At 38.2% G+C, this 25,737-nt stretch overlaps 1 protein-coding gene across 2 annotated transcripts in view; it reads left to right on the top strand.

Annotated features, from left to right (window-relative positions):
- Positions 1 to 2,370: 2,370 nt before the first annotated feature.
- Positions 2,371 to 25,737, top strand: part of sytl2b (synaptotagmin-like 2b) — a 29,446-nt gene continuing 6,079 nt past the window's right edge. Inside the window, exons 1-17 of one of the 2 annotated variants that reach the window (XM_047392401.1) lie at positions 2,372 to 2,794; positions 4,636 to 4,792; positions 7,819 to 7,982; positions 8,124 to 8,235; positions 11,856 to 11,904; positions 12,020 to 12,119; positions 12,197 to 12,629; positions 12,707 to 12,903; positions 15,282 to 17,654; positions 20,808 to 20,921; positions 21,011 to 21,061; positions 21,157 to 21,251; positions 21,346 to 21,459; positions 23,646 to 23,809; positions 25,142 to 25,244; positions 25,335 to 25,496; positions 25,637 to 25,721. In XM_047392401.1, the coding sequence (XP_047248357.1) occupies positions 4,692 to 4,792; positions 7,819 to 7,982; positions 8,124 to 8,235; positions 11,856 to 11,904; positions 12,020 to 12,119; positions 12,197 to 12,629; positions 12,707 to 12,903; positions 15,282 to 17,654; positions 20,808 to 20,921; positions 21,011 to 21,061; positions 21,157 to 21,251; positions 21,346 to 21,459; positions 23,646 to 23,809; positions 25,142 to 25,244; positions 25,335 to 25,496; positions 25,637 to 25,721 (4,417 nt within the window). In that variant the 5' untranslated portion in view covers positions 2,372 to 2,794; positions 4,636 to 4,691. Of the gene's footprint in view, positions 2,795 to 4,635; positions 4,793 to 7,818; positions 7,983 to 8,123; positions 8,236 to 11,855; positions 11,905 to 12,019; positions 12,120 to 12,196; positions 12,630 to 12,706; positions 12,904 to 15,281; positions 17,655 to 20,807; positions 20,922 to 21,010; positions 21,062 to 21,156; positions 21,252 to 21,345; positions 21,460 to 23,645; positions 23,810 to 25,141; positions 25,245 to 25,334; positions 25,497 to 25,636; positions 25,722 to 25,737 lie in introns of both variants that reach the window. The other variant, XM_047392402.1, reaches the window with a different exon arrangement.

The following is a 25,737-nucleotide window of genomic DNA, read 5'->3' as shown; positions in this document are numbered from 1 at the left end:
GTGCCTTGATACAGCACTCTGGGAACAGCCTATTCGTTCAGAAATTTCTTTCTGTGTCTTACCCTCTTGCTTGAGGGTGTCAATAGTGGCCTTCTGGACAGCAGTCAGGTCGGCAGTCTTACCCATGATTGGGGTTTTGAGTGATGAACCAGGCTGGGAGTTTTAAAGGCCTCAGGAATCTTTTGCAGGTGTTTAGAGTTAACTCGTTGATTCAGATGATTAGGTTCATAGCTCGTTTAGAGACCCTTTTAATGATATGCTAATTTTGTGAGATAGGAATTTTGGGTTTTCATGAGCTGTATGCCAAAATCATCCGTATTAAGACAATAAAAGACCTGAAATATTTCAGTTAGTGTGCAATGTATCTAAAATATATGAATGTTAAATTTTCATCATGACATTATGGAAAATAATGAACTTTATCACAATATGCTAATATTTTGAGAAGGACCTGTATAATACGAGGTAAACGTTGGGAAATGAGTGACAAGATATTTAACTTTTTTACGATATTCTACGTTTTGGAGCTGTACCTGTATAGAACAAGTATTTGTCAAGCTAACAGTGCCCTTGTAACCTTTTCCTCATTCTGACACAATGTATTTTAGTAAGATTCATGTGAGAGATGCACACAAAGTAGCATATTACTTAGAGGAAGAAAAAAGTGCCTTGCATTTGCCACCTTTGAGTGAATACTTTGTAGAATGACATTTTGCTGCTGGTAGGTGAACATCTGTCCTAGTCTAAAGTTTGCAGCTACTTTCAGGTTTGCGCTGTATTTAGCACCATCCATCTTCCTATCAGTGCTGACCTGTCTCTGCTGAAGGGGATTCCCACAGCATGATGCTGTCACCACATCCTCTGAAACCTTCACAGAACAACTATGTTTATACTAAGAGTAAATTACACACACGTGGACTCTATATAATAATTAGGGGATTTTTTTTAAAGGCATTTTGTTTGAATCTTTAGGGATGTGAATGCAAATAGATGTTTCACTTCTCAGATTTTTATGGATACAAACTTTAGAAAGCAATGTATCATTTTCTATCTGTTTTTTAATTATGCATTATCTTCTGTTGGGCTTTCACATAAGATTATAATACACTACACTGACGTTTGTAGTTGTATATGGACATGTTTGGAATGAAATGTGAAAAGGCTGAAGGGGAAACAATACATTTCCAGGACGATGAACAAATGAAAGACCTAATCTTAATTGAACATTTTAGTAACAGTTTTCAGTAATTTAAAACTCACCTGAGGTATATTTACCCATTTGCATCCAAATTACCTGATTTCTCTTAATTTCTTTAACTCGCAAGATTAATGCCTGTTCACTGTTTTGTTTTTGTTAAAAGGTTGCAAGTAATTACAATACCAGTCAAAAGTTTTAGAGCGCCTTTCTCATTTAATGGTTTTCTTTATGTTTATGACTATTTACATTGTATGTAGATTCTCACTGAAGGCATCAAAACAGTGAATATTTTAGATTCCTTTAAGTAGCCGCCCTTTGTTGTGGTGACTTAAATATTAACCTTTGGCCGTCTCTCAATGAACCTTCTTTCAAGACTCTTTGGAAAACCATTTCAGGTGACCACCTCATGAAGCTCAGGGAGAGAATGGCAAGAGAGCAAAGAAGTAATCAGAGCAAAGGGTGTCTATTTTAAAGAATCTAAAATATAAAAACGTTTAGTTATTTCACACTTTTTGTTCACTACATAACTCCATGTGTGTTCATTCATAGTTTTGTTGTCTGTGGTAAAAATCTACAATTTAAATAGTCATGAAAATAAAGAGACCCATTAAGTAAGAAAGTGTATCTAAGACCTTTGACTGGTAGTGTAGATAAAAATGATTCTACACTATAATTCATAGTTTTTAAGTACCATATAAGTTTAAAGCTGCCGCTGTGTTATTTTATTTGCTCAGGTTTATTTGGTGTATGTTTTTCACACCAGCATATTCCATTGATTCCTAACATTTACACTTTTTTTCACATACTTTAAAAAAAAACGATAAATTGACCCTAACATTTGATTGGATAATCTGCACAGCAAGTAAACTTCATACCAGTTAGTTTAACTAGAGCAGGTAGCCCTTAAGACTTACCGGTAAAACAAATTCAGTGTTTGTTTTTACAGAAATAGTGACGTAATATTATTTTTTATTAACAGTATTTTTTATTGTAATATGTATTTGTTTTCAGTATTAATTCATCAGGAGAGTGGTGGACGGATCCTTTAATGTGTCCTGAAGGTCATAGTATCACCTCAGAGTCGCAGTGGGGATGTTTAATCCTCCAAACTGTAGCGCAGATGGTGAAACAGCTTCGTGTTGCGCGGCTTTAATTGCTGTTTGACCTCAGCCTGTCCCGATCATTCTGCCTGTCGGGAAGATGCTCGCACCCTTTCGGTCAGGCACTGCATATCCAGCACCGGCGACCCCTGCTGGACGCTGCCTGTCATTGCAGGCCATAACAATCAACGCCTGTCTGTGACTTCACTCTTCGTGTGCTTTGATAGGAAACCCAACAATGATCATCCAGAGCTGCATTAAACCACAGGACGAGGCCGTAGAATGATATGGAGGTGATATAATACAATGGCTGCTCCTCATCACTGCTCGTCTTTGTCAGATCCTCCCCATCCCTACGCTGAGAGTCCGCCCCCTATCAGTTCCTGTCCGAGCGCATCCAGCAGCGGCAGCAGACCTGGTGGAGAAGTTAAAACTTTGTGCATTTATCCATGTATCCATATAAGAGGCTCTAAAAGCTGCGAAGGGCGCCTGTAAGGTAGGTAAAAACTATACAGCTGTTTTCCAATAGTTTGTGACGTGACATATGTAGATTTGACAGTTTCACGTTGCAGTAAATTCGTACCTTTTTCGTCTTAATTAATTTCTTCAGAAATGTCTTAAGAATCAACCTTTAGATGAAGAAAAGCAGCACGATTATTTGGAGAGGACAAGAAGTTGTCTTACCTGTGGCATCAACTACCTGCTTCTTATGGATTGTTCAGTTGTGGGGTCTTGAGATCGTCTTCAGAAATTTAACTTAATAATAAACACTGTAATGGGAAAAGCTTGTAAAAGCCATTATTGTGAGAGACGGAAGAAGGACTTAGAAATAGATAAAAGCAACTAGCTTTTGATGCTGTTTCTTTTGTCACGAATGTGGTTCAATTCGCCAATTTGAATCTAAGCCTTGTGATCTCATTTCATATGTGTAAACAAATTATCTTGTTGTAATTTGGCATTTTACTGAATTGTGGAGATAATTGTCGCGAAACTCCTCTAATCTAAAATATAATTTCTTTGAACTGTTTATCATTGTCTGAAAATTTTGTACACTCTGTTCTCATTTGGTTCTGATCCCACTTGGGACACTTGACCTTTATAAAAGATGACTTATTTTGACTGATCAAATTAACACCAAGTGACCTCCTGCTTGTAGATAGTATTTACTGGCTGTCATATAGCCACATTTCCTTACAGTAGATTATTTGTCGATTTTAAATCACTGGTTATCCAAATGGGCACAAAACGTTCTAGTGGCGGGGATTATAATTGATGCATGGTTTGCACGAAACATTCCGATGGGGCACTGTTTTGTACCCAAGAAGTGGAGTATGAAACGACTAAAGATGGTATATTGAAGGAGTTGGTTCTAATTGAATCCCTGTTTAATGTTTGTATCTTGAGTTTCATCCCGTTATTTTGTGGGCCAGAATCTTAAACGTTTAGGAACTCTATAACTGAGAAAGCACACCAAGAAGTGTGGCGTAAGAACAGCACTGTTCATTTTATGGTTTTGTAGTTTTGGTCATTTTGTACCCAGTTTTCTCAGGTATGAAAATGAGACCTGATAAAATGAAATGTGGTTTCATCACCCCAATTAATATTCTATATATTCTAACCGGATGAGACCACTTTGGCTTGATCAGGGGTCACGACCTTTCCATTTTATCATGGGGTATAAATCTTTCTTAGAAATTTAGAGCGCAGATGTGTTTATGACCTCAATATTAAGGTGAATGCATTCTGGTTGCAAGGCAGAAACCAGTGGGATTCACTAACCATGCTGTTAGAATTACAAAACAATAACATGGTATTTCTCTCCATTTAACATATTTAAACACTAAATCACCATCTCCACAAACTCCACAAACAGAACTGTGAGAGCCACTGAGATACAAACCTCCAGAAGTTCTAAAACAATAGTTTATACCTATAATTTTTTTTTTTTTACATTTTATATGCCCAGCAGTCTAATTTGATTTTAAACTGCCCGGATTTTGCCCCTCCAACTGGAATTGGGGCCCTAAATAAAACTTTGCTTAGGGCCCCATATAACCTTTGGCCCACTCTGGTTGCAGATGTTTCTAGAATACACATAGCCAGTGGATACCAAGATCTATCAGTCATAATTAGAAGATTGTTGTTGGCAACAAGTCTGAAAATAACCTTTATTGGCTTAATTTTAAGTAGTCCTTCACATGAACTCTGTACGCTTTGAGAGCATTCTTCAAGAACCTTTTTCCTCTCTCTGTCCTTTTCATTTTATTGATACTGCACTAACTACCTGTGTGTGAATACATCCTTCTCAGGAGGTAAACAGGTGTATTTGTTCAACAGAACCAGCAGAGGTTGGGCGTTTCCACACTTGAGGGAAAGCAGCAGGAGGAAGAAGCATGATCGACCTGAGCCACCTGACGGAGGAGGAGCAGGAGATGATAATGATGGTTCTGAAGAGGGATGCCGAACTGAAGCGGGCTGAGGAGGAGAGAATCAGGTGGATAAATTCAAACATCTTTAAACAGTCCGCATTTCTGCAAGACTTTTTTCCGCTTGCTTATTTGACATTAGCTTCAATGTTCTTGGCCCAAATTAAAGTTAATCTCCTGAATTTGAGTTGATGTCTTTTTATAAGTACTTGCCTAATCCCTCCAACACTAGACCTTATGAAGTAGAGTCTTTGCTTGACACAATTACACAATAATAGCCTATTTGGGGGTTGGATGCTGCCTCCGCTGCAGAGATGCCTAAATGTGATCAGAGAAATTATATTACACTTAGGCTGCCCCACAAACAAAGAGGAACAGAAACTCTGTGATAGCCTCAAACAAGCTCAAAGCGCCTTATTTAGGCTTAAAATGCGAACTACTGAAGCGTTTGATTCCTGGTTCTCCTTTGGACCATCAGGAGAATTTGAGGATCCATCTCTAAAAACCAAATCTCAATTCAGCCGCAAAAGTTCACTGCCAAACAATAAATACACCTGATTTAGAAATGTGTTTGATTTAATTTAAAAAGTGAGTTTTGCAGTAAAACAAAGAGCTTTTGATTTGGAGTTTTAATAGAATTGACCTCATTACCTGAATGCTCGCTGTGTCTGTCCAGTCTGCTGTAAAAGGATTAGGCCACCAGCCTGTAATAATTTGCTACCCCTTCCTCACATGACGGCCATGACTCCCCAACCAGGGGGAAGACGAGATGGAATGGGGATTTTTTACACGGAAGGAATTTGTTTTGTTCCCTCTTTGATTTCATTTTAACTCGACTGAGATGTTTTCCAATTTACTCTCCTGAGATTGATCATGTGAAACTGTTATATAACGATGTTGATGGGGATTTTAATAAAAATGACTGATTCATGCTGTTGCACTATGAATCAAATATCACAGAGTACAAAAACATAACAAAAAAAACTCTGACTTTATCTTTATAATCCACAGCACAAAGTAGTTTCCCTTTCAATTCAATTCAATTCAGTTTTATTTATATAGCGCCAATTCACAACACATGTTGTCTCAAGGCACTTCACAACAGTCAGGTTCATACATTCCAATTAATCCTAACCATTGAACAGTGCAGTCAGATTCAGTTATTTATTCAAATTGGATAAAAAGTTTTTCTATCTAAGGAAACCCAGCAGATTGCATCCAGTCAATGACTTGCAGCATTCACTCCTCCTGGATGAGCATGTAGAGACAGTGGACAGTCACTGGTGTTGACTTTGCAGCAATCCCTCATACTGAGCATGCATGTAGCGACAGTGGAGAGGAAAAACTCCCTTTTAACAGGAAGAAACCTCCAGCAGAACCAGGCTCAGTGTGAGCGGCCATCTGCCACGACCGACTGGGGGTTTGAGAGAACAGAGCAGAGACACAAAAAGAACACAGAAGCACTGATCCAGGAGTACTTTCTATGGGAAGGAAAAGTAAATGTTAATGGATGTAGCTCCTTTAGTTGTTTTACCTAGAAAGAAAGAACAGATAAACTCTGAGCCAGTTTTCAAGGTTAGAGTCTGAAAGAGAGCACATAGAGTTTGTAACAGTTAAGGTCAGTCAATCGCCATGTGTAGGAGAGAGAAAGGGTTAAACACTAAAAGACAGGGCCATGTGGATCATCGGTAGAGGGTGAGCATTAAGTTGTTGCCAGCAGAAGCTCGGACGATTCACAGGTAGACACAGAGCCTAAATTCCTTCTGTGTTTGCCTTTTTGTCACTCTTAAATGTTTTGGAGCATCAAACAACGTTTAATATCAGATAACCTGAGCACATATAAAATAGAGTTTTCAAATGATGATTGCATTCATTAAGAGGAAAAAGCTATCCAAACCAACCTGGCTGTATGAGAAAAACTAACTGGCCACCTGTGCCAAACAATGAATTAACTGTGATTAACCACATGTTTTGTTTCTAATTCGCTAGCCACACCAAAGCCTAATTGCTGCAGACCTATAGAGTTAATTAACCACTTAAATAGAACCTGTCTGACAACATGAAGTACGCTGACAGATTTCTTAAAGCAACAAATTATGCACTGATCAGATAAAATTCAGGAACAGATGAGAAAACAAAGTGATTGCCACCTATCAGTCTGGACCATTCCTCCAGAAGAATAGTGAAGAATTTCCATGTGTGTTAAGGCAAACGAGCAAATGCTTTTGGCATACATTGTACAATATAAGCCTGAAATCAAAGTAACTCTAAATTGCAGCAAAATAACATACCACATTTAATCAGTTTTAACTCACTCACCAGTGACTTTTTAGGTACAGCAACATCAGTTCAGTTTCTGGACAGCATGTGAAACTTTGTGCCAGTAGTTTCTGCTGGACAGCTTATATTTATCAATGTATAATGGACTTGAAATAAATTACCAGCTTTCCCATAGCTAACAATGTTTTCGTGCAGTTTGCTGAAGTGCTAGGCTAAGTTAGCCATGTTAGCTTGTTAGCTAACCGTTTTCATATGACTTGTTGATTTTGCTTATAACAGATTTCAATGCGGTTCCAGTTGTTTTCCTGCTTATAAACTAAGTACGGTACTTTGCTTTGAACGCTGTAAAATGTTGAATAGTGTTTTAGCAGCTCTCGTTTAATGCCGACAGCTGTCTGAGCACCTCAAACAGAGCAGGTCACATGACGCAGGCAGACAGGAAGAGGCAGCAGCCAATGCAGTCTCTCTTTCACTGTAAACACAATTCTGCCTGTTTGTGTTTGGTTTAAGTTAAAACTTTTTGAATTTGCTTGTCATCTTTGTAGCATTTTCTTTTAAATATTGGTTTTATGTGTTTTTAAACTCATTGGTTTCTTTTATTTGAATATTAAGCAGCATTTTTCAAGATTTCTTATTGGAAAATTCTAACAACACAAATGATTTTGTCTGTCTCCTTTTTGTTTGCTATTTGCTATAATGTCAGCTCATATTTTTAACTTTAAAGGTGTCTTAAAACTATGTCAATGCAGACCTAAGTCAACATTATTTCATGACAATCCAGACAAAAATCTTACTTTTTTTTTTTTCATGACAGGAAATTAGAAAATGTTCTGCACAGTGGCTCTCAGTCAGATGGCAAGCTGAAGTACCTGTCAGGGGAATGGTTCTACGAGGCCAAGTCTCAAAGACACAGCGACAAAATCCACGGGTCAGAAATCATCTTGGCATCCATGAGGCAAGGGAAGGCGGCTAGTTTAGGTGTGCTTTCTTTGTGCTGTTGACAAAGGGTTGATTTCAGTGTTTATTTTTAATCCTAGAAAAATTGTAACTCAAATAACTGTTTCTGATAATAGCACCTGAGAGTAAACTTTACAACTCTACAACTCCTTTCCGCTGCAGATGGGTCTCTTCGACTCGAGAGAACGAAGACATCCAGCAGCCGTGGCTCAGATGTAGTGTCTCCACCAAAACCGGAGAGGTGTTTTCAATCATCACAGCCACAGGAGATGAAGTACACTATCAGTTTGATCAGTCTAGAGATGTTAACCCTGTTTTCAATTCGCAATTCTGATAATGATAATGTCTTATCATTAAAATAATATCTTCTCAAAATTGTTTTGAGATTCAGACAGGCTCCCTGACATCTGGAAGACGTTCTTTCTCTCTGCCTTTAAATGTCGGCCCTGTCAGTATGAAGACAGTCTTGTGACTCAGCTTATGTAAACATAGGTGGTACTGCCTGGAAAAAGTCTGTTTTATAACTTACTTACTGTGCACTCCAAAGTGAATAGATCAATAGCTAAGCAACGTGTTTAACATTGTATATGAACTAAAACTCTTTGAAATGGGCTTGCTACCCCACTGAGACTATTCAAAATAATAAAACAATTCCATACTTTGTAACTATGGGCACAGCTGAGACTCTGTCAGCACATTTCAATGAAAACAAAGTCAATATTTGATTTGGCTGGGCTGTAAATTCTCTAAATCCTTGTCAGGTATTTACATTCTGACGAAGGCTGCAGTTACTGTGTACTTTTTTAATTTATTAGTGCCTCACATGAGTTTTAAATATAATCATATTAATTAGATTACGCTCATTATCTTCTATCCTAATCTACCACATTTACTTTATTTGGTCCTTGTTTGGAGTTAGTGTATATTATGTTATATTTAATTTGTCTAAAGTGATGTTTTCTTGATTTGCAGTGCCATGGCGTTTTCATATCCCTGGAACTTCTGTCTTGTTACAACCACAAACTTTAGTGGATTCTATTGAGACTTTGTGTGATGGACCAAAATAGTGGACAATTATGAAAGGGGAGGAACATTATACATGGTTTTCAGTTTAATTTTCGGGAGCCTAATAGTTTATCAGAGAAGCAGGCAAAAGCTGCATGGTAACTCTTGAGGAGCTGCAGATAGCCACAGCTTAGGTGGGAGAATTTGTTGACAACTATTAGTTGCGGATTTCACAAAAACAAAATAACCGCCATCATCCTGAACAACCCCAGGCCCCCCACTGTGAAACAAAGTGGGGGCTGGGGGTAAACATATAACCAGAGCTGCAATGCAATAGTTTAGTTAAAATTTGTGTGTTAGAATGGTCCAGTCAAAGTCCAGATCTGTGGTAAGGCCTAAATGTTGATGTCCACTGATGTTATCCATCCAATCTGGGTTAGGGTTGGAGCAATTTTGCAAAGTAGTATGGGCAAAGATTTCAGTCAGTAGATATAACCGGAACAACCTGCAGTTGTAACTGCAGTGAATAGTGGTTCTCAAAGTATGAACTCAAATGTTCTTAATACAAATGCATGCCACAATTTTCAGATTCTTAATTGTGAAAACTATTTTTTAAACCATGTATATTTTTTCTTCTGCTTCAAAATGATATGCTGCTTTGTGTTGGTCTATCTAAAATCACAATGCAACATGTTGATGTTTTTGGTTATAAGGTGACAAAATGTCACAGTTCAAGTAGTGTGAATCATTTGGAAGGTACTGTAGTTATTTATGAGGGTGTAAACAAAGCTAGTCATGAACACCTTGCAGTAATTTTACTTTTGAGAGAATCGATGTCTACCTTTAAAATTACCATGTTAAAATTTATAATCCTGATCAACGTGATTAGATTTCATAAAGAAAAACTACATAAAGATCACAAAGTTTTGTGAAATAGAAATGTTGAGAGAATAAATGTTTTAGATTACTCAATGTTATGGCAGAGGTTCAGGTATGAGGCAGCAAACCCCAGCTGTGTGACTTTTGAGTATTTATTATGAAAACAATAAGAAAAATGAGGAGGAATGAATAAACATCAGAGACCCCTGCTGCTGTAGTAGCAACAAGAGCATGACCCAAGGATGTAGAGTAATGAGCAAGTTTTACCCACCATAGTTCTTATTATCAACTGACAAACAGTATCATGTTGTCTTGTTTGAAATGTCAGTCAGTCATTTTCTACCGCTTATTCCATAGTGGGTCGTGGGGAAGCTGGTGCCTATCTCCAGCAGTCTACGGGCGAGAGGCGGGGTACACCCTGGACAGGTCGCCAGTCCATCGCAGGGCAACACACAAACAACCATGCACACACTCATTCATACACCTAAGGGCAATTTGAGAGTGACCAATTAACCTAACAGGCATGTCTTTGGACTGTGGGAGGAAGCCGGAGTACCCGGTGAAAACCCACGCATGCATGGGGAGAACATGCAAACTCCATACAGAAAGACCCCCGGCTGGGAATCGAACCCAGAGCCTTCTTGCTGCAAGGCAACAGTGCTACCAACTGTGCCACCGTGCAGCCTTGTTTGAAACGTTTCCATCAAAATGGTTTCGTGTGCTTAGGCCAAAAACAAATTTTATTTCTTTTATTACTACTTTATTTCTATTTTTAAGCCATGTGTTTCTTAAGTTGGATGTCTGCTTCACCTTGAAACTAGCTCTCTGGTGCCAGTGAACAAATCTTACTCAGAAATACCTTAAATAGGATTTCATCATTCCTTTGATCCAATGGGTCCATCCAGAAGGAGCAGAGCAGACCCACAGCAGACAGATCTCAATCTGTTTCATTTTTAAATATAAATTCTTGACCTGTCAGCTGTATTCCTTGGTCTTCTTGATGCTGTTTGTTCACTGATGTTCTCTAAGCAGCATCTGAGGTCTTTCCAGATCAGTTGGATTTATATTGAGAATAAATTACACACAAAGAGACTCAACCGATTAGGGGACTTCTGAAGGCCATTGGCCACACTGGATTTTTTTTAGAGGTATGGGGCTGAGTACACATGAACCACACGCTTATTATGATATTTGTAAAATATTTTAAAAACCATATTTCCTTTTCCTCATCACAATTATGCATGGCTTTCTGTTGGTTGTTTACATGAAATCCCTAAAATACATTAAAGTTTGTGGTTGTCAGGACCATTTAGAGTTGTGACATTCTTAGATAACATTAAGAACTGATTAGGTCGGAGTGGCGCATGCCGTAGCGCTAGAGCGTGTGACCCATACACAGAGGCTTCAGTCCTCATCGCAGCTATCCTGGGTTAACAAAAATAAAGGCCTATAGTGCTGCAAAAAAAAAAAAAAATCTAAAAAAAAACCAAAAAAAACTGATTACATGAAGATTTGTGCATCTTTGATGAACAGCATTTCTAAAGCTCCCCTATCTTCATCTCTGTTTTATGTTGTAAAGCCAACATTTATTATAAGTTTGGAAAAAGTAAAGTTTACAGACTTTATTACATGTTTTTTGATCTAAAGATGAATATCTAAGTTTCTAAAGCATGTAAGGGCTGTAAATATTGCTTTATATATGGGTGGCTTTCTTCATATTTTATTAACTAAAGCAGAGAACCCACAGGTGTATACAAACTATTTTACAAAATTAAAAAGGCAATATCAACTAATTTTTAGGCTTGTAGATTCTTTTAGACCAATATTTTAAACTTGACTTAGTATTCACGTTCAAGGAAAATAAGAAGAGCTGGAGTCTGTAAAATAATCTTTTACTGCAGTCTTAAAATGGTATTTGTGTCAACATTATTAGAGATCATGTTTTACATTGTACCCTGTGAAATCATCCCTTTTATCTAAGAATAATAACTATTTATTTTCTCCCTGCAGTGATGCAGAAAAAGAAAATCGATATTCAACCATTCGTTCACCTAAAATGGTAGGCATTTGTCTTAGAAATAAGATGTTAGCTCTCTGTTGTGCATTTTTTAGTTTTTTTGTAGCACAGCTGCAGCTGCAAATTAAATCATTCATCCTTTTTGTTCCCCTTCCAGCCGAGACCCAACCCTTTTAATCGTGCTTCCCTCATTGTTTTTGAACCTCCTGAAAATAATCATACAACCACCCATCTGGACCAGGACCCACTGGAGTCAGGTTGGAACTGACATTTGGAACAAGCATATTTGTAATAGAAGTCACAGTGAAACCTTAACTATCTTTTTTCCACCCAGAGCCGATCTCGCCTCTGAAGACTCACCCGACCAGGGAGTCCAGTCAGACCTCGGGGGGCTCCATCGCATCAGAAAGCTCCTCTACAGGTTTCAGGCCCGTACCGAAGAAGAGGACATTCCTGTCAAGACGCAGCAGCAGTCAATTTCAAAGCAGCGACCAGCAGGGGTTACATGCTCAGGTAAGGCCTGCGGGGATTGTTCCTGCCCCGAGACGAAGCCGCCAGCAGGGATCCATCGGGAGCTCTAACCAGTCAAGTCTGAAGATTACAGATGAAACACCTCAGGAAAGTGTTTATATTCCGGTGATGGCTTCGGCTCAGCCTTCCAAAGCAGCAGATACAAATTTCCAGCAGCCACTGTGTGCTGTATCTCAGGCTTCCTCTAATTCAAGTCTGGAGAGAGACAAGGCTATTGCTTCTATAACAAGAGAGCGGTCAGTAAAAACATGTACTTGATGTATTTAACCAGAGCCTCCTAAGATTCCAGGTTGAACTCTCTGTCATATTTTAGAGCCGCTGCTTACACCAGGACTGAAGTGACCACTGACAGAGAAACTTCAGAACAGTGGGTTGAAGCTCGAGATGATCAAACAGTGCATGCAGCCTCTAACATTTTCAACCTATCCAGCAGAAACATTCAGGGCACCAGCAGCAGCATTGAAACAGCAGGGCGACAGGAAGAGATGAGTTTACCTCCAAACACAGTGGGTGAGTTCACTTTTAATCATGAGATCATCTTTTTTGTAATTCTCTCAGCTTTAATGATACTCTGATAAGGCCTTGTTGCATTTTCTGTGATTTATTCTGTGACATTTAAATTTTTTTTGGCCTCCCTGGGAGAGTTCCTGGCAAAAGAATTTCCTGATAAAAAATAACAAAAGGGTCAGTCTCACATTTCTCAAAAAAAAATAACATCTTGAACAACAGCCAATAGTCATATCTTGGGATCACTAAAGTTTTCAATACAATGAGGCACCATTTATATATCAAGTGGTTGTTTGGGAAGAATGCCACTAAATCACAAAGGTAACAAAGAGAGTTTGCTAAATTTTGCTGAGCCTTACCTGAAACCGTGTGTTTGGTCTGTTAATTTTAAGACTGAGCATTTCTGCAACAAATATTCTTGGTCTGGCATAAAACAAAGGATAATTTAGAGGATAATGTAGGAAAGCTTCTCATCCCCCTTTTTTAGCATGGCAGATAAACTGTGCTGTCGGCCAGTTTCTCTTCCAAAGGCCATCGGAACACTGTTGGAGTGCATAGCATCATAAACTCTTTGAAATTCCAGGACAATATGAATAAATATCTGATGGACTATGCCAGAAAACTGAGAATGGGCCACCATTGGGTCTTTTAGCGAGTTAATGATCCAAAACATATAATCTAATCACCATATAAATGGTAGGTCAGACACAGAATCAACCCTTCCCTATGGTCATCCCAGTCCCTAGATATACACAAAAAATGTTAATGGGTTAACATCTTTATCAGGGATACCATTTAAAGATGGAGTCAAATATTGCCTTTTTTCATTAACCTTGAATGAATTCTTTTTGACAGAGCCCAGAGTATTTCATGTCCGGTGTCACATTACCTTGATTTTAACTTAGCAGTATTCATCTATTCATGCAAATCCTACTGAGCATTTCAAAATAAAAGCTCTCAGTAGGCTGAACACTGCTAAACACATCCTTTTTCAAGAGGTGTCAACAAGTTAAATTAACGATGATGTGGTTTAAAAGCAAATCTGACTCCTGTTGTCCTCAGATGACATTGGTTATACTGTTATCTAAGAAATTTATGGGTAGACTATAACATAATGAATGCATTTAATATGGGCAGAAATGTCTGTATTTCAACTTTACTAATCTGGTTATTATTTTATTTGGATGAAAATGAATATCATGTGCTCTGGATCAAAGATGAAAATGACTATTCAGGTCATTTAGACTTTGCTGATAGCTGTATTAGAGTCAAAAATGTTTAGGGCAACATATGGTGCCCTCAGGGCATATTCTGCACGCATTTTTTAACAGGACAATGCAAGACAGCTTTCGGCACACATGGCGTAGAAAGCAGAGGAATAAGATTCTGGACTCGTAAGCATCCAGTCCTGACATGATACGTGTGAAAAAGCCAGTATTTGAAGAAAACAAACTATGTGAAAGACATGGGCATACGGCATAGTGGTGAACGATTTAAAGTAAATCTGGATTTTATGGAAGAGTGGCAAGAACAAACCCATTGTTGAAAGAAGGTCGCATTTGCATTTTGTCACAAGCCATAAAGGGGACACAGCAAACATGTAAAAGATGTTTTGGCCTTTATGTAAAATGCTATTCATGACTGAAAACTAACTCTGCACATTGTCCTGAACATATTCTCTCCACAGTTGAAACATGGTGATTGTAGCATCATGCTTTAGGGTTGCTTTTCTTCAGCAGGAAAGGAAAAGAGCATCAGAGTTGTTCGGAAAATGGAGCTAAACACAACAGAGCAAAACTGGAAGAAAACCTGTTAGAAATTGCAAAAGACTTGAGACTGGGGCAGACGACCACCTTCCAACAGGACAATTGTTACAACTCTCTAAACAACAAAGATGTTGTCTGACTCAGGGTGTAACACACATAAAAAGCCATTAAATAGTTAATGTCAGTAGAAAGACTAGTTCGTCTTGGAAGGTGTTCCACAAGGTTTAAGAGTGTGTTCATAGTTAGATGAGAAATCCAGAATTGCCTCCACTTTAATTCAACACAAACCTCAAGAAGGCTGAGGTCAGGACTACAAACATTTAAATTTCTATATGTGTAAAGCTGGTAGGGACATACTCCAAAACACCTGCAAAGATGGTTCTACAATAAGTTAACTAGTTTGTTTTAGTCTATGACATAAAATCCCCATGAAAAACATTAACGTTTGTCGTTGTAACATGTGAAAAGCTTGTCGGGTGTGAATACTTTAGCATGACCATGTATTTTCTTTTGCAGGTGAGCTGTTTTTGATGCTGAAAAATGTAATAAATTAAAACAAACCACAGATGTGGCAGCCCTTTGAGTAATTATCTTCTGTGCTTCTTCCTTTTCCAGATCCAATTCCTCCTATGTCATATGATCTCCACTTCATTGACAAGTCCAATCAGCAAGCTCAGAAGTCTGATCAGATTAATGTTTTCAAACTGTCCACTCAGAGAACAAGTCCCACTAGTGAAGAGGAGGACTCTATTACAAAGGTGCTCGACTGGTTCAACCGCAGCACGGACAGCAGCGATTGGCTGGACTCAAAGGACACACCAAAGACCTGCAATAGCTTTGATCGGCACATATCTGTCAGCAAATCGAGGGAGGAAGAGTCGTTTGACAGAGACATCAGTGAAAGAAATGGGGATAGATTTGAAACAAGTAAGAACCACTTACATAGACTCACCAATAAAGATAATGGAAAAGGAAGCAAGGAGCTGCTTGATACTCAAGATTTGCATTCGCAAGACATTACAGATGTTTGTGATGAAAGCCAGCCAATGAAAATTTCTCATTTGAAATCATTCTGGGAGCAAAGCAACACGGGCCCAAAGATACTTATCAGCAAATCTGTGAGGCCTTGTGACAAAGTAGTAATCTCTGCTCAGGTTTCTGCAGTGAAAGGGTCTGATATACAATTTGTTCCTGGAAAGTACAGTGGAAAGGGGATCTATGGTAAGCACACCCCAGATCCTAGTAATGAAAGAGAGCAGCAGCCATTGAACAACAAAAAAATAAAAATGGTGAACTGTATTCACCCAGAAGCTGTGGAAAAATACACGAACAATCCCCAGTCTGCCAACAGAAGAATTTTGGATGGGGAAGCTTTATGTGCAAACAGACCAAACCAATCAGAAAGGACAATTGTAGATCAAGAGTTCATGAACGATTCTGCAGTCAAACCAAAGTTACACCCACACAGCATTTCAGGATACAAAGAATCATTACTGCAAGACCTTCTGTTCAAGACCACTCCTGCATCTCAGCTATATGCAGACCTCCCAACGAAGGTTGGTTTAGACTGCGAAAAGCTTAGTTTGCCCAGAAACTGCTCACTATTGGATGAAAATGAGGAGCAAGGCACAACAAAAGCCAAAATTTACAGAGAAATGGTTGAAGACATGACATTGAGAGATATCGAGGATAAAAACGTACACTCAGGCCTATCTCCCAAAAGAAAAGATGATGCAGCCAATAGGGACAGGACTGGCAGTTCAAACAGGCAGCCATCACAACACCAAGAAAGCACAGCAGAGAGGATAAAGCAGCTGAAATCTTTTTGGGAGCAGGAGCTGAAGAAGCCAGTGCTTTACACCGGTAAACCTAAAGCTCCTGGAGAGGGGAAAGTGACCTGTGGAGTAAATCAGGCAAAACTGACTAAAAGATTCACGAAGTCTGAGTTCGACTTGAGATCAATTGCAAATGATTCAGGAAGCGACGAGGAAGGTGGTAACAAGGAATACCAAAATTTTACTGTCCTACCATTGAGTCATAGGTTAGATAAGGTGAATCCCAGTCTTGGAACCAGTCGTGCTCAGTTTACCTCTCTGCGGGAGTTCTGGGACGAGGCTACCTCTGACTCCAGGGTGTCATTAAACTTTGACAAAACCAAAAGCCCCAAAAGGAAAGAGCCCCTCCGTGCTCAGCTTTCATCCCAGGAGTTAAAGTCTAAAGATCCAGAGATTCATCATGTAAATCCTGCTCTTGGGAAAACAAGAGGAGCTGTCATGAAGTCGTTTCCTTCTCCTCAGAGTCGGTCAAAGTCTCCACATGATGCACAGGTGGGATCTGGGTCAAAGTTACAGAGTGATGACAAAAGTAACTTGCCGAGTTATATACCAGCTGAGCCAAGGCAGCAAAAACAGACCAAAAGGAACCCAAAGGACTTCACTCAAGAAGAGAAGTCCACAAAGCCTCAAAGCAGTGTATCCAAAGAGATTCGATCTCCGAAAAGCAGAAAAGAGAGTTTCCACTTCTCCAGCAGCCGTGGAAGTTCTCTGCGTCGTGCAACGAGCCTGTTTGCTCTAAGTGTTGATGAAGAAAAAGATCCAAACCAACTGAGAATAGACATAAGCCCTGTCCGGTCTCAGAGCAGAAAGCACAGACAGCTCGAGCCGGAGTTTGTGATTCCACGAGCGCGGGCTTTTGTTCCAACAGACTACCGCCACTACCTGGGAATGACAGACAAGACCAGCATTCACACTACACTTGCACCAGCCTTAAATGAAGAGAGCCCAGAAGTCAAGTCTGGGTACGATCTTGATTTGAGTGGACCAGTAAAGGCCAGCATGCCTGTGGGCTCAGAGGAGCGTCATGGCAAGAAGACAAACAAGATGAGCCAGTGGCCAGTGTGGCCGAATCACAGCAGCTCAGACACAGGCCCAGAGTCTTCTGTCAGCAGTACATCAGAAACATGGTCCAACATGAGGAGCAGTTCAAATCGTAAGCACTAACTTTATATTTACTTTCTAACATTTACATAAATCTGAGTTCTTCTCCTGGGTTGTTGTTAAATATTAACCATAGGTTTACCTATGCAGTAAATTTACCTGTTTACCAATAAAGCTATGTCTGCAAGACATCATATATTGAACTGAAATCTCTTTCCAAAGATCCAGTGGTAAATGAGTATTACATATGGCAGCTAAATTTCTAGAAAATCTGCTATTGCTTAAAAAAAAAGCAGTTTAAGAGTAAATGTGACACAATGAACACAACAATGATTAGATCTGCTGTTAATGTGCTCAGTGAAGACAATGCATTTAGCAAAGTGGCAACTGGGTGATTAAACTCTGTTTCAGTTGTGAGAAAATATCACTTTTTCTTTTAGAAGTGAAGAACTTTTTTAACTGCATATAAAGAATGCTAGAAAGACAATTTAAATGTCTGTAGTGATGCTATAATATATTTAAAATAAGCCAAAACAACATTTACACATAAAATTTACAAAACAAATAAAACTTAAAAAGGAAAAAATATTTCTAAAACTGCCACACCCTAAAACAAAAAGTTGTGAAAGAGCAATGAGTGCAGGTGAAAAGCTAAACCTTAAACGCTGTGAGATTTATCTACATTACATCGATTTTGTACAAATATTTGGCTGAAAATATTATTTTTGGAGCTAAAGTAAAACAGATGGCACTTCAGATAATACTGTCACAAAAATATGTAAATTAAAATATCCTAACAGAAATATATGAAGCTGTGGGAGAATTAAGCGGTACTTCCAAGATTTTATTTTAAATACTTACAAAAATCTTACTAATGTAAAGTTATACATTAACGAAGTAAAATAAAAATAAATAACCCATAAAAACAAAATTTCACAAGCCTTGATGAAAGTTGGTGTCTCTGATCATTGTCAGTAGCTCCGGGTCAGTTTGCTGGTTTCTATTCCTATTTTATCTCAACCGTCTTCCAGTTCAATCCAGTCTGTAAACAAACCATTTTCTACCCATTTACATTACTACTGGGCATCAGTTTACTTCAGTTTATACTGTACAAGTTTTATGCCAAAGAGTAAGTCTTTGAATGGAGGTGAATTAAACATAAAAAATGTACAACCCTTTAACTTGGTTATTTTAATCAGCTGAAGTAAAGAAATCAGAAAAAATAAAACTTGTGATTGATTATAGTTATATAAGTATTTTGGTGATTTGATCAAATCATTTTTGTGATATAAAAAAAAAAGGTCTCTTAATCTGAGTTTCTGTTTATTCTGTCTGACAAAAATTGCTCTTAAGGTCTAAACTAAGTGTCTGTTTCTGCTTTTCTCAGTTCTGAAAAGGTTACAGTTAAAAATGATCAAATCCTTACAGGATAAGTTAAATTATTAGATCCTGAAAACACAGCAATTTTATACTAAAATCTCACGCGAAGTCTGAGCGAAAATAAGCTTTTTTTTTAAATTATATCAGTGGTGATTTTTGCCATCAGCTCATCTGCTGCTGCTGCATCTTGTCTCATTTATATTATAAACGTCTCCCATTTCTGGGGCTTTACACAGTTGTTTTGTAGATGTGAATTTGTCTTTCTTTATGAGATGATGGAAAAGCATCCTGGGTTTCAGTCGCCTAATGTCCAGGTCTAGCAACACCTACGGCCAGTACAACACCTACGGCCAGTACAAAATGCCCCTTGGCCTTTTCATACCTAAAAATGTCAGAATAAAATCACCAAAAACTACAAAATTGCCAAAAAAGGTGAAATGATCTGAACCTGATGAATACTTCATCTGCACAATAATGTAAAAATGTAAACATATTATCCATCAGCTTGTAACTAACATCAGTTCACATCCTCAGATTTATAAATGTAACCTGCTTTCTGATGCATTAAATCACCTAATCAGGATGTTACTTACTGTTAAATGAATGGGCCCATGTTTTTTTCAGTGTGGCGTCAGTGGTTGGATGATTCTCATCCTACCATGTGGTCTCAAACAGACCCCATAAGGCATAGCATTCTGACTACATTGGGCACCCTAACTAATTTGAGGTGTATTCTGACAGCGTTCTAGCAAAAACAGCATTAACCTTTGCTCCCTGCATACAAGAATGACTCTGTTACAGGTTTACCACTGTTCCATCATCGGATCCTTCTGCAGTGATAATGATCAATTCAGATCAGGAACACGTCAAAACAGTTGCAGTGTTGGAGATGCTCTGATGCAAACTTCTGGCCATCCTGATCTTGTCCCATGTCAAAATCGTTCAGATTTGGAAATTTACCCATTATTTCTGCGTCAAACACATCAGCTGTGAGAATAGAGGGTTCATTTACATCATTTTATCATTGTGGAAAGACGGATTGTTCATAAAATGAAGAACATTATGGAGAACCCTGAGCATCCTCTTCATGAGACTGTCCTACAACAACAGAGTGTCTTCAGTCAGAGGCTTCTTCAGATCTGCTGTAAGACAGAGCACTACAGGAGATCCTTCCTGCCCACAGCCATCAGCATCTACAACGGCTCTTTGAGGAAACCTTCATAATATGAGCTATAACAACATTTAATTTCCCTTTGGGATTAATAAAGTATTTTTGAATTGAATTGAATTTACTGTGTAACGCTTTCCCAACCAAATGAATATAAATTAACACTATTCACACTGAATAAAACAATAACACAAGACGCTTTAAAGCACCACTTCAAGTACAACGATGATATTACTATAATGCTTTAGTGCATAGACCTAAAAAATTCAGCTTAAATTAAAATGCACTTTAATTATGCAGACATTTTCAATCTTGAAAACAATATTTTAGTTAACAGGAAAAAAAAGCAGTAAGCCAATGAAGTCAGATTTTTTTAAATTATTGAGTAAATCCAAAATCTTATAAATATAGACTAGACCTTTGATAATGCAACTTTGTGTTGGGATATTATTGAAAAAATACATTCACCTTTAACATTATTTAAAAGTTTATGGAATTGATATTTAATATTCAGCATTTTATTGTATTTATATTTATGCATCTGCTTAAATTCTGGCTCATTGGTCTAATGTGAAAGAGCACTGAGCTGTCAAATAACATCTCCTTGCGAAAATCTATCGTCTCGCCAAGATCATAGCCTTTTCTTTTGTAATGCAGGGGGAAATGATGAAGATGAGCAAAATCCAGTGAGGAAGGCGCTGCGGCGAGCAGAGACACGACCTAAAAATTTGGCTAAAAGTATGGAGGACATCACTGCATCTGTAGCACCACGTGAGCACGTCCTTCACCCCAGAACTTTTCTATGTTGTGCATCTGTAGAGGTAAGTGGCATTACTGTTTGGTTTTCTTTGTTTTTGCAGGACAAGAAAGGAGAGCAGACCCGGCTGCTGATCTCAGGCACAACAGTGAAGGTAGAAATGCACTAAACCTTCTTTATGACGGATATTTGACATCCGTATGGCAAATTTACTAATTATTCACTTGTTTCTCAATTGATACTCCATAGTTTCAACCGTCTCTTCGCCTTCCTCCTCCTCTTTTTCGGATCCGGACCACTTAAAGAAGATGAGCAAATCTGTTCCCTCGTTCTTACAGAAGGAGGTAAAACATTTCCTGTTTCCTTAAGTCCAGAAGGACAAATCCTGCATGGCCTCCAGGTGCACAGAGATTTCTTCCCCTACTGTCTGTGTTTCAGGACCATGACATTGACACTGACTCCTGTGAGCGCAATAACCCTCTAGGAAGACAAACAACAGGCAGCTCAATGACTATTCTGAGCAGCTCCTCTGGCATGACGTCTGTGTCTTCTGTATGTTCACACACTACTGAATGGACTGCTTATGCATGAGCATCCTTCACTGCTTTCATAAACAGTTCCTGCTACACTGCTTTTGTTCTTAATCTTAACAGGGTTTTCATGTATTTTCATGCAAAAATTGCACTAAAGCTCCCCAGCAGAATAACGTAAATACAATAAATGTCAATAAATAAATAGTAATAAAACAACATCACAAGCTACCGGTCTGGCTTTTTCCCATTTTGTCACGTTTCTCAACTTCTAACTTCATTGCTTGTATTGTTTTGGGAAGGAGACTAACACAACGTAATGCACAATTGTGAATTGGATTAAAACTGATACATGTTTGCAGCATCACAGAGTCACTCATTTGTAGAAGTACCTTTCGGTGCAGTTACAGCTGCATGTCTTTACCAGCTTTGCTCATCTGGAGACTAAAGATTTTGTGCATTCTTATGTACAAAATAGCTCCAGCTCAGTCAGAAATAATGGAGCACTTCAATTTTCATTTCTTGTCAAAATTCTCACTCAGATATAGGTCGTTGTGAACCATTCTTTTGTGGCTGTGGCTGCATGTTTTGGGTTGTTGTCCTTGTGGAACCTCCGCCCCTGTCTCAAATCAGGTTTTCTTCCAGTATTGTCCTGTATTTTGCTATATCCCATTTTTCTTTAAATTTGCACTGGATTCCCTGTCTCTGCTAAAGCACAATGCTGCCATTACCATGGGGTTTTATGGTAGAAATTAGGTGTTCGGGTGCATCATAGTTTTACCAGCAATGCATAGTGTTTTGCCTATATGCCAAAAGGTTCAGTTTTACCCTGATCTTCCACATTTTTTCCGTGTTCCCTACTTGGTCCTGTGGGAAACATGACGTCTTATGACTATTTTCAACAATAGCCTTCTTCCGTTAAGGCCAGATTTGTGGTGTAAACAAGTAATAATTATCTTATTGAAAAGACAACTTTTGGAAAAACCTTAGCTGTGGATCTCTGTGACTCCTCTGGAGTTACCATGCCACTCTTTGACTCTTCTATGATGATTGCTCCTTTGCATGGCCACTCAGCTTAAATGGACTTTTGTTTTGTAGCTTTTTTTTAGCTTAGGAGTTGTGCCATTCTTCCATTTTTTAAATGATGGATTGATCATTGCTCAGTGAGGTGTTCAGTGCTTGTGATGTTGTTTTATCACCTAAGTCTACTTTAAACTCTGACAACTTTACCATTGATCTCTCTGCTGTGTTCCTCTGTTTTTATTAGCTGTTTGTTCACTAATATTCTCTAACAAACCTCTGAGGCTTTCACAGAACAGATGGAGTTATATTGAAGTTAAAATACAAACAGGTGGAGTCTATTTACTGATTAGGTGACTTGTGGTAGCAGTTGGTTGCAGAGGATTTCTTGCGCGTTAAAATAATAAAAGTGGATGATTATCTCCACATTTTCAGACTTTGATTGGTAAAACTAAGTCCAAAAACATGAATGGTTTTCTGTCTACCTCTCAGTTTTGTTTCTTTGTGCTGGTCTATCCCAAATAATCTTTAAGTATTATATAGGAGTTTGTGGTTTCGCAAGACATTGTGGTACAAGGAATCCTTCTTTTTTTTAGTATTTTTTGGTCATTGTTCCACAGACATGTTTCTTCTTCTTTTTTCAAAAAAGGGGAATGTATTGAGAACAAAAGATTTCTCTCTCATTTGACAGCTTGACATTTTCCTTTCCTCTAAAACCTAAACCAAGAAATAAAATTATGGTTCTTTATCAACGAAACCATGAAGTGGTGGGTATAACACTTGATGGATAATCTATTTCCAAAGGGTTCATTTGTGGTTCTAGAGAAATCTTTAGTAGAAGCAAAGCCAAAAATGGCTCTTTGGTTTGCAAAGGCTGGTGAAATTCCTAAATTAATAAATGTCGTTAGTTTGAAATTTCTATAAAGTCTCCAGGTTCCCTTAATGCTGGAATGAGAGATTTCCAGCTAAAAAAAACATACTGTAAAGGTGAAGTGACTTCAAGCTGTAACTTCCTGAGCTACAACCGCATATGATCCTAAGATGGTAAATCTGGTATAGCCACTACAAATAGACATTCTTCCTTCATGCCAGAACCTTTCTTCACACAACTTAACCTCCTATTTTCATAAAACTGTAAACAACTGGACTGATCAAATTCTAATTTTTTTTTTTTTTGTCTGCTCTCAGCTGAGTGGAAGTGTGATGACCATGTACAGCGGGGATTTTGTTGAAGTTCAAGGAACAATCCAGTTTTCCATCAACTACATCCAACGGCTTCGGGAGTTTCACATCTTTGTGGTGGAGTGTCGTGATCTGGCTCCAGTCGATTCAAAGAGGAACCGCTCCGATCCGTTAGTACTAAATTCTTAATAATTAAAACCAAATCATAATTATACTCATTAACTTTAAAGTTAAGTTTGTAAAGTAAAACGTGGTTGAAACTGTTCATAAAACGGAATCATAAAAAGTAAAAAAAAAAAAAAAAACAAATTCTGAAGTATCTGCCAGTATGAAAGCTTTGAAAACTGATGAATATAAAACTGTCAGGCAATGTAGAAATTAAAGTTTTGCAGAAATTGAACATTATTTCATAAATGTAACTAAGGTCAGTGGCAATTATAAATCTCACACGTGATGTAGGTGAGATGTAGGATTCCTCACAGCTCCATTCTCAGGCCACTTTTATTCAATATCTACATACTCTCCCTAGCTCAGATTATGAAGTATTACAGCATCTCTTACTATATCAATGCTGATGACACACAACTTTATATCACCACATGACCACTGTCCCTTACAGTGTCTGATGGATTAGAATATCCTCCTGCTTAGCAGAAGAAAGACAAAAATCGTCAGAAATGAGAAGATTATTGTAATGGTGTCTGTATTGCTGTTTCTAGAATTATATATCTTAAAATCTCTTTATTGGTCTATTGGGGACTAAACAATCACATTTATTTTCTCCGCTCCTCAGCTCTAGGTTCAGTTCCCTCTAAACCTGAGATGCATTAAAACTGCTGGCTACGTCTACACATAATTCTTTACTGCAGCTTTCATGTAAAAGCAAAAGCTAATTTTCAAGCTGCTTATTTGAATTTAGTTAGCATTTTATTGGTTATTATTATGTAACCCATACCTTTTAATAAGAGTTTTCCACAATTTAATATAATCTTTCATTAATTGTATTTTTTTTTTTTCTGTGAAGCACTTTGAACGCCCTCCTACACATTAATTAATCATTTTGCGTTCTGTGTTTAGTGCAAAAGTTTAGACTATTGCTTTGGGAAGTATGACGATTTAAAACCCTCTTACTAGACTTTATCACCTTGTGATTAAAGCTCATATTACTCTTTATGTTGCAATTGTGCAACACAAGCCTAATTGAAGGAAAACCCTGTTAAAAAGATTAATCTCTAACTCCCATAATCTCTAAATGGAAAGTTATAGCAATGACCAACAAAAATGCTAACTTGCAATTGTGGTTTTCTTTCATCTGGAATGAAAATAAATTTTTTTACATGAAGCAAATGTGGAGTTTTGGTATTGCTTGCTGATGATAATTGTTGGCTAAACTTAGAAATTAAGTCAATATAAATAGCTTTCCAACATTTTGTTAATATCTTATAGAAACTAAATAGAAAATGCATTCCGCTCTGAGTATAATTTTTTTGTTTCTTTTTAAGGTATGTCAAAAGTTACCTACTTCCTGACAAAGCCAATCTTGGAAAGAGGAAAACATCTGTAAAGAAAAAGACACTGAATCCGACCTTCAACGAGATCCTCCGGGTAAGACCGTGGGCTCAGACACAGAGGATTTTTTTCCACACTGTAACACTCGACCGACAGCAAACAAAAGCATCTCCCCTGTCCTTACAGTATCGTGTTCGCATGGAGTACCTCAGGACCCAGACGCTCATTCTCTCTGTCTGGCATCACGACACCTTTGGTAAGAATAGCTTCCTGGGCGAGGTGGACGTGGACCTCTCCAAGTGGGACTTTGACCACACCCAGATGAATCACTTAGCGCTGAAGGCTAGGGTAAACACCAACACACACACACAGTTATACAAAAGCCGCGCTACTTCTGTTCTCATCAAATAACAGACGTTTTCCTTTTTGTTCAGTCTGTATATTCATACCCATCAGTCTGCTGATATCACACATTTCCTCCTTTTCAGACGCTACCTTCTATTGCACCATTAAATGGACGTGGGGAGATGAGACTGGCTATACGCTACCTGCCGCAGATCACCCACAGTAAAGGTCTTCGTACAATCAT

Source organism: Girardinichthys multiradiatus, chromosome 18 (genome assembly GCF_021462225.1).
Source record: "Girardinichthys multiradiatus isolate DD_20200921_A chromosome 18, DD_fGirMul_XY1, whole genome shotgun sequence".
In the NCBI taxonomy this organism is placed as follows: domain Eukaryota; kingdom Metazoa; phylum Chordata; class Actinopteri; order Cyprinodontiformes; family Goodeidae; genus Girardinichthys; species Girardinichthys multiradiatus.
Note: the sequence above shows the minus strand (reverse complement) of the source record. Positions and strands in the feature narration are given on the sequence as shown.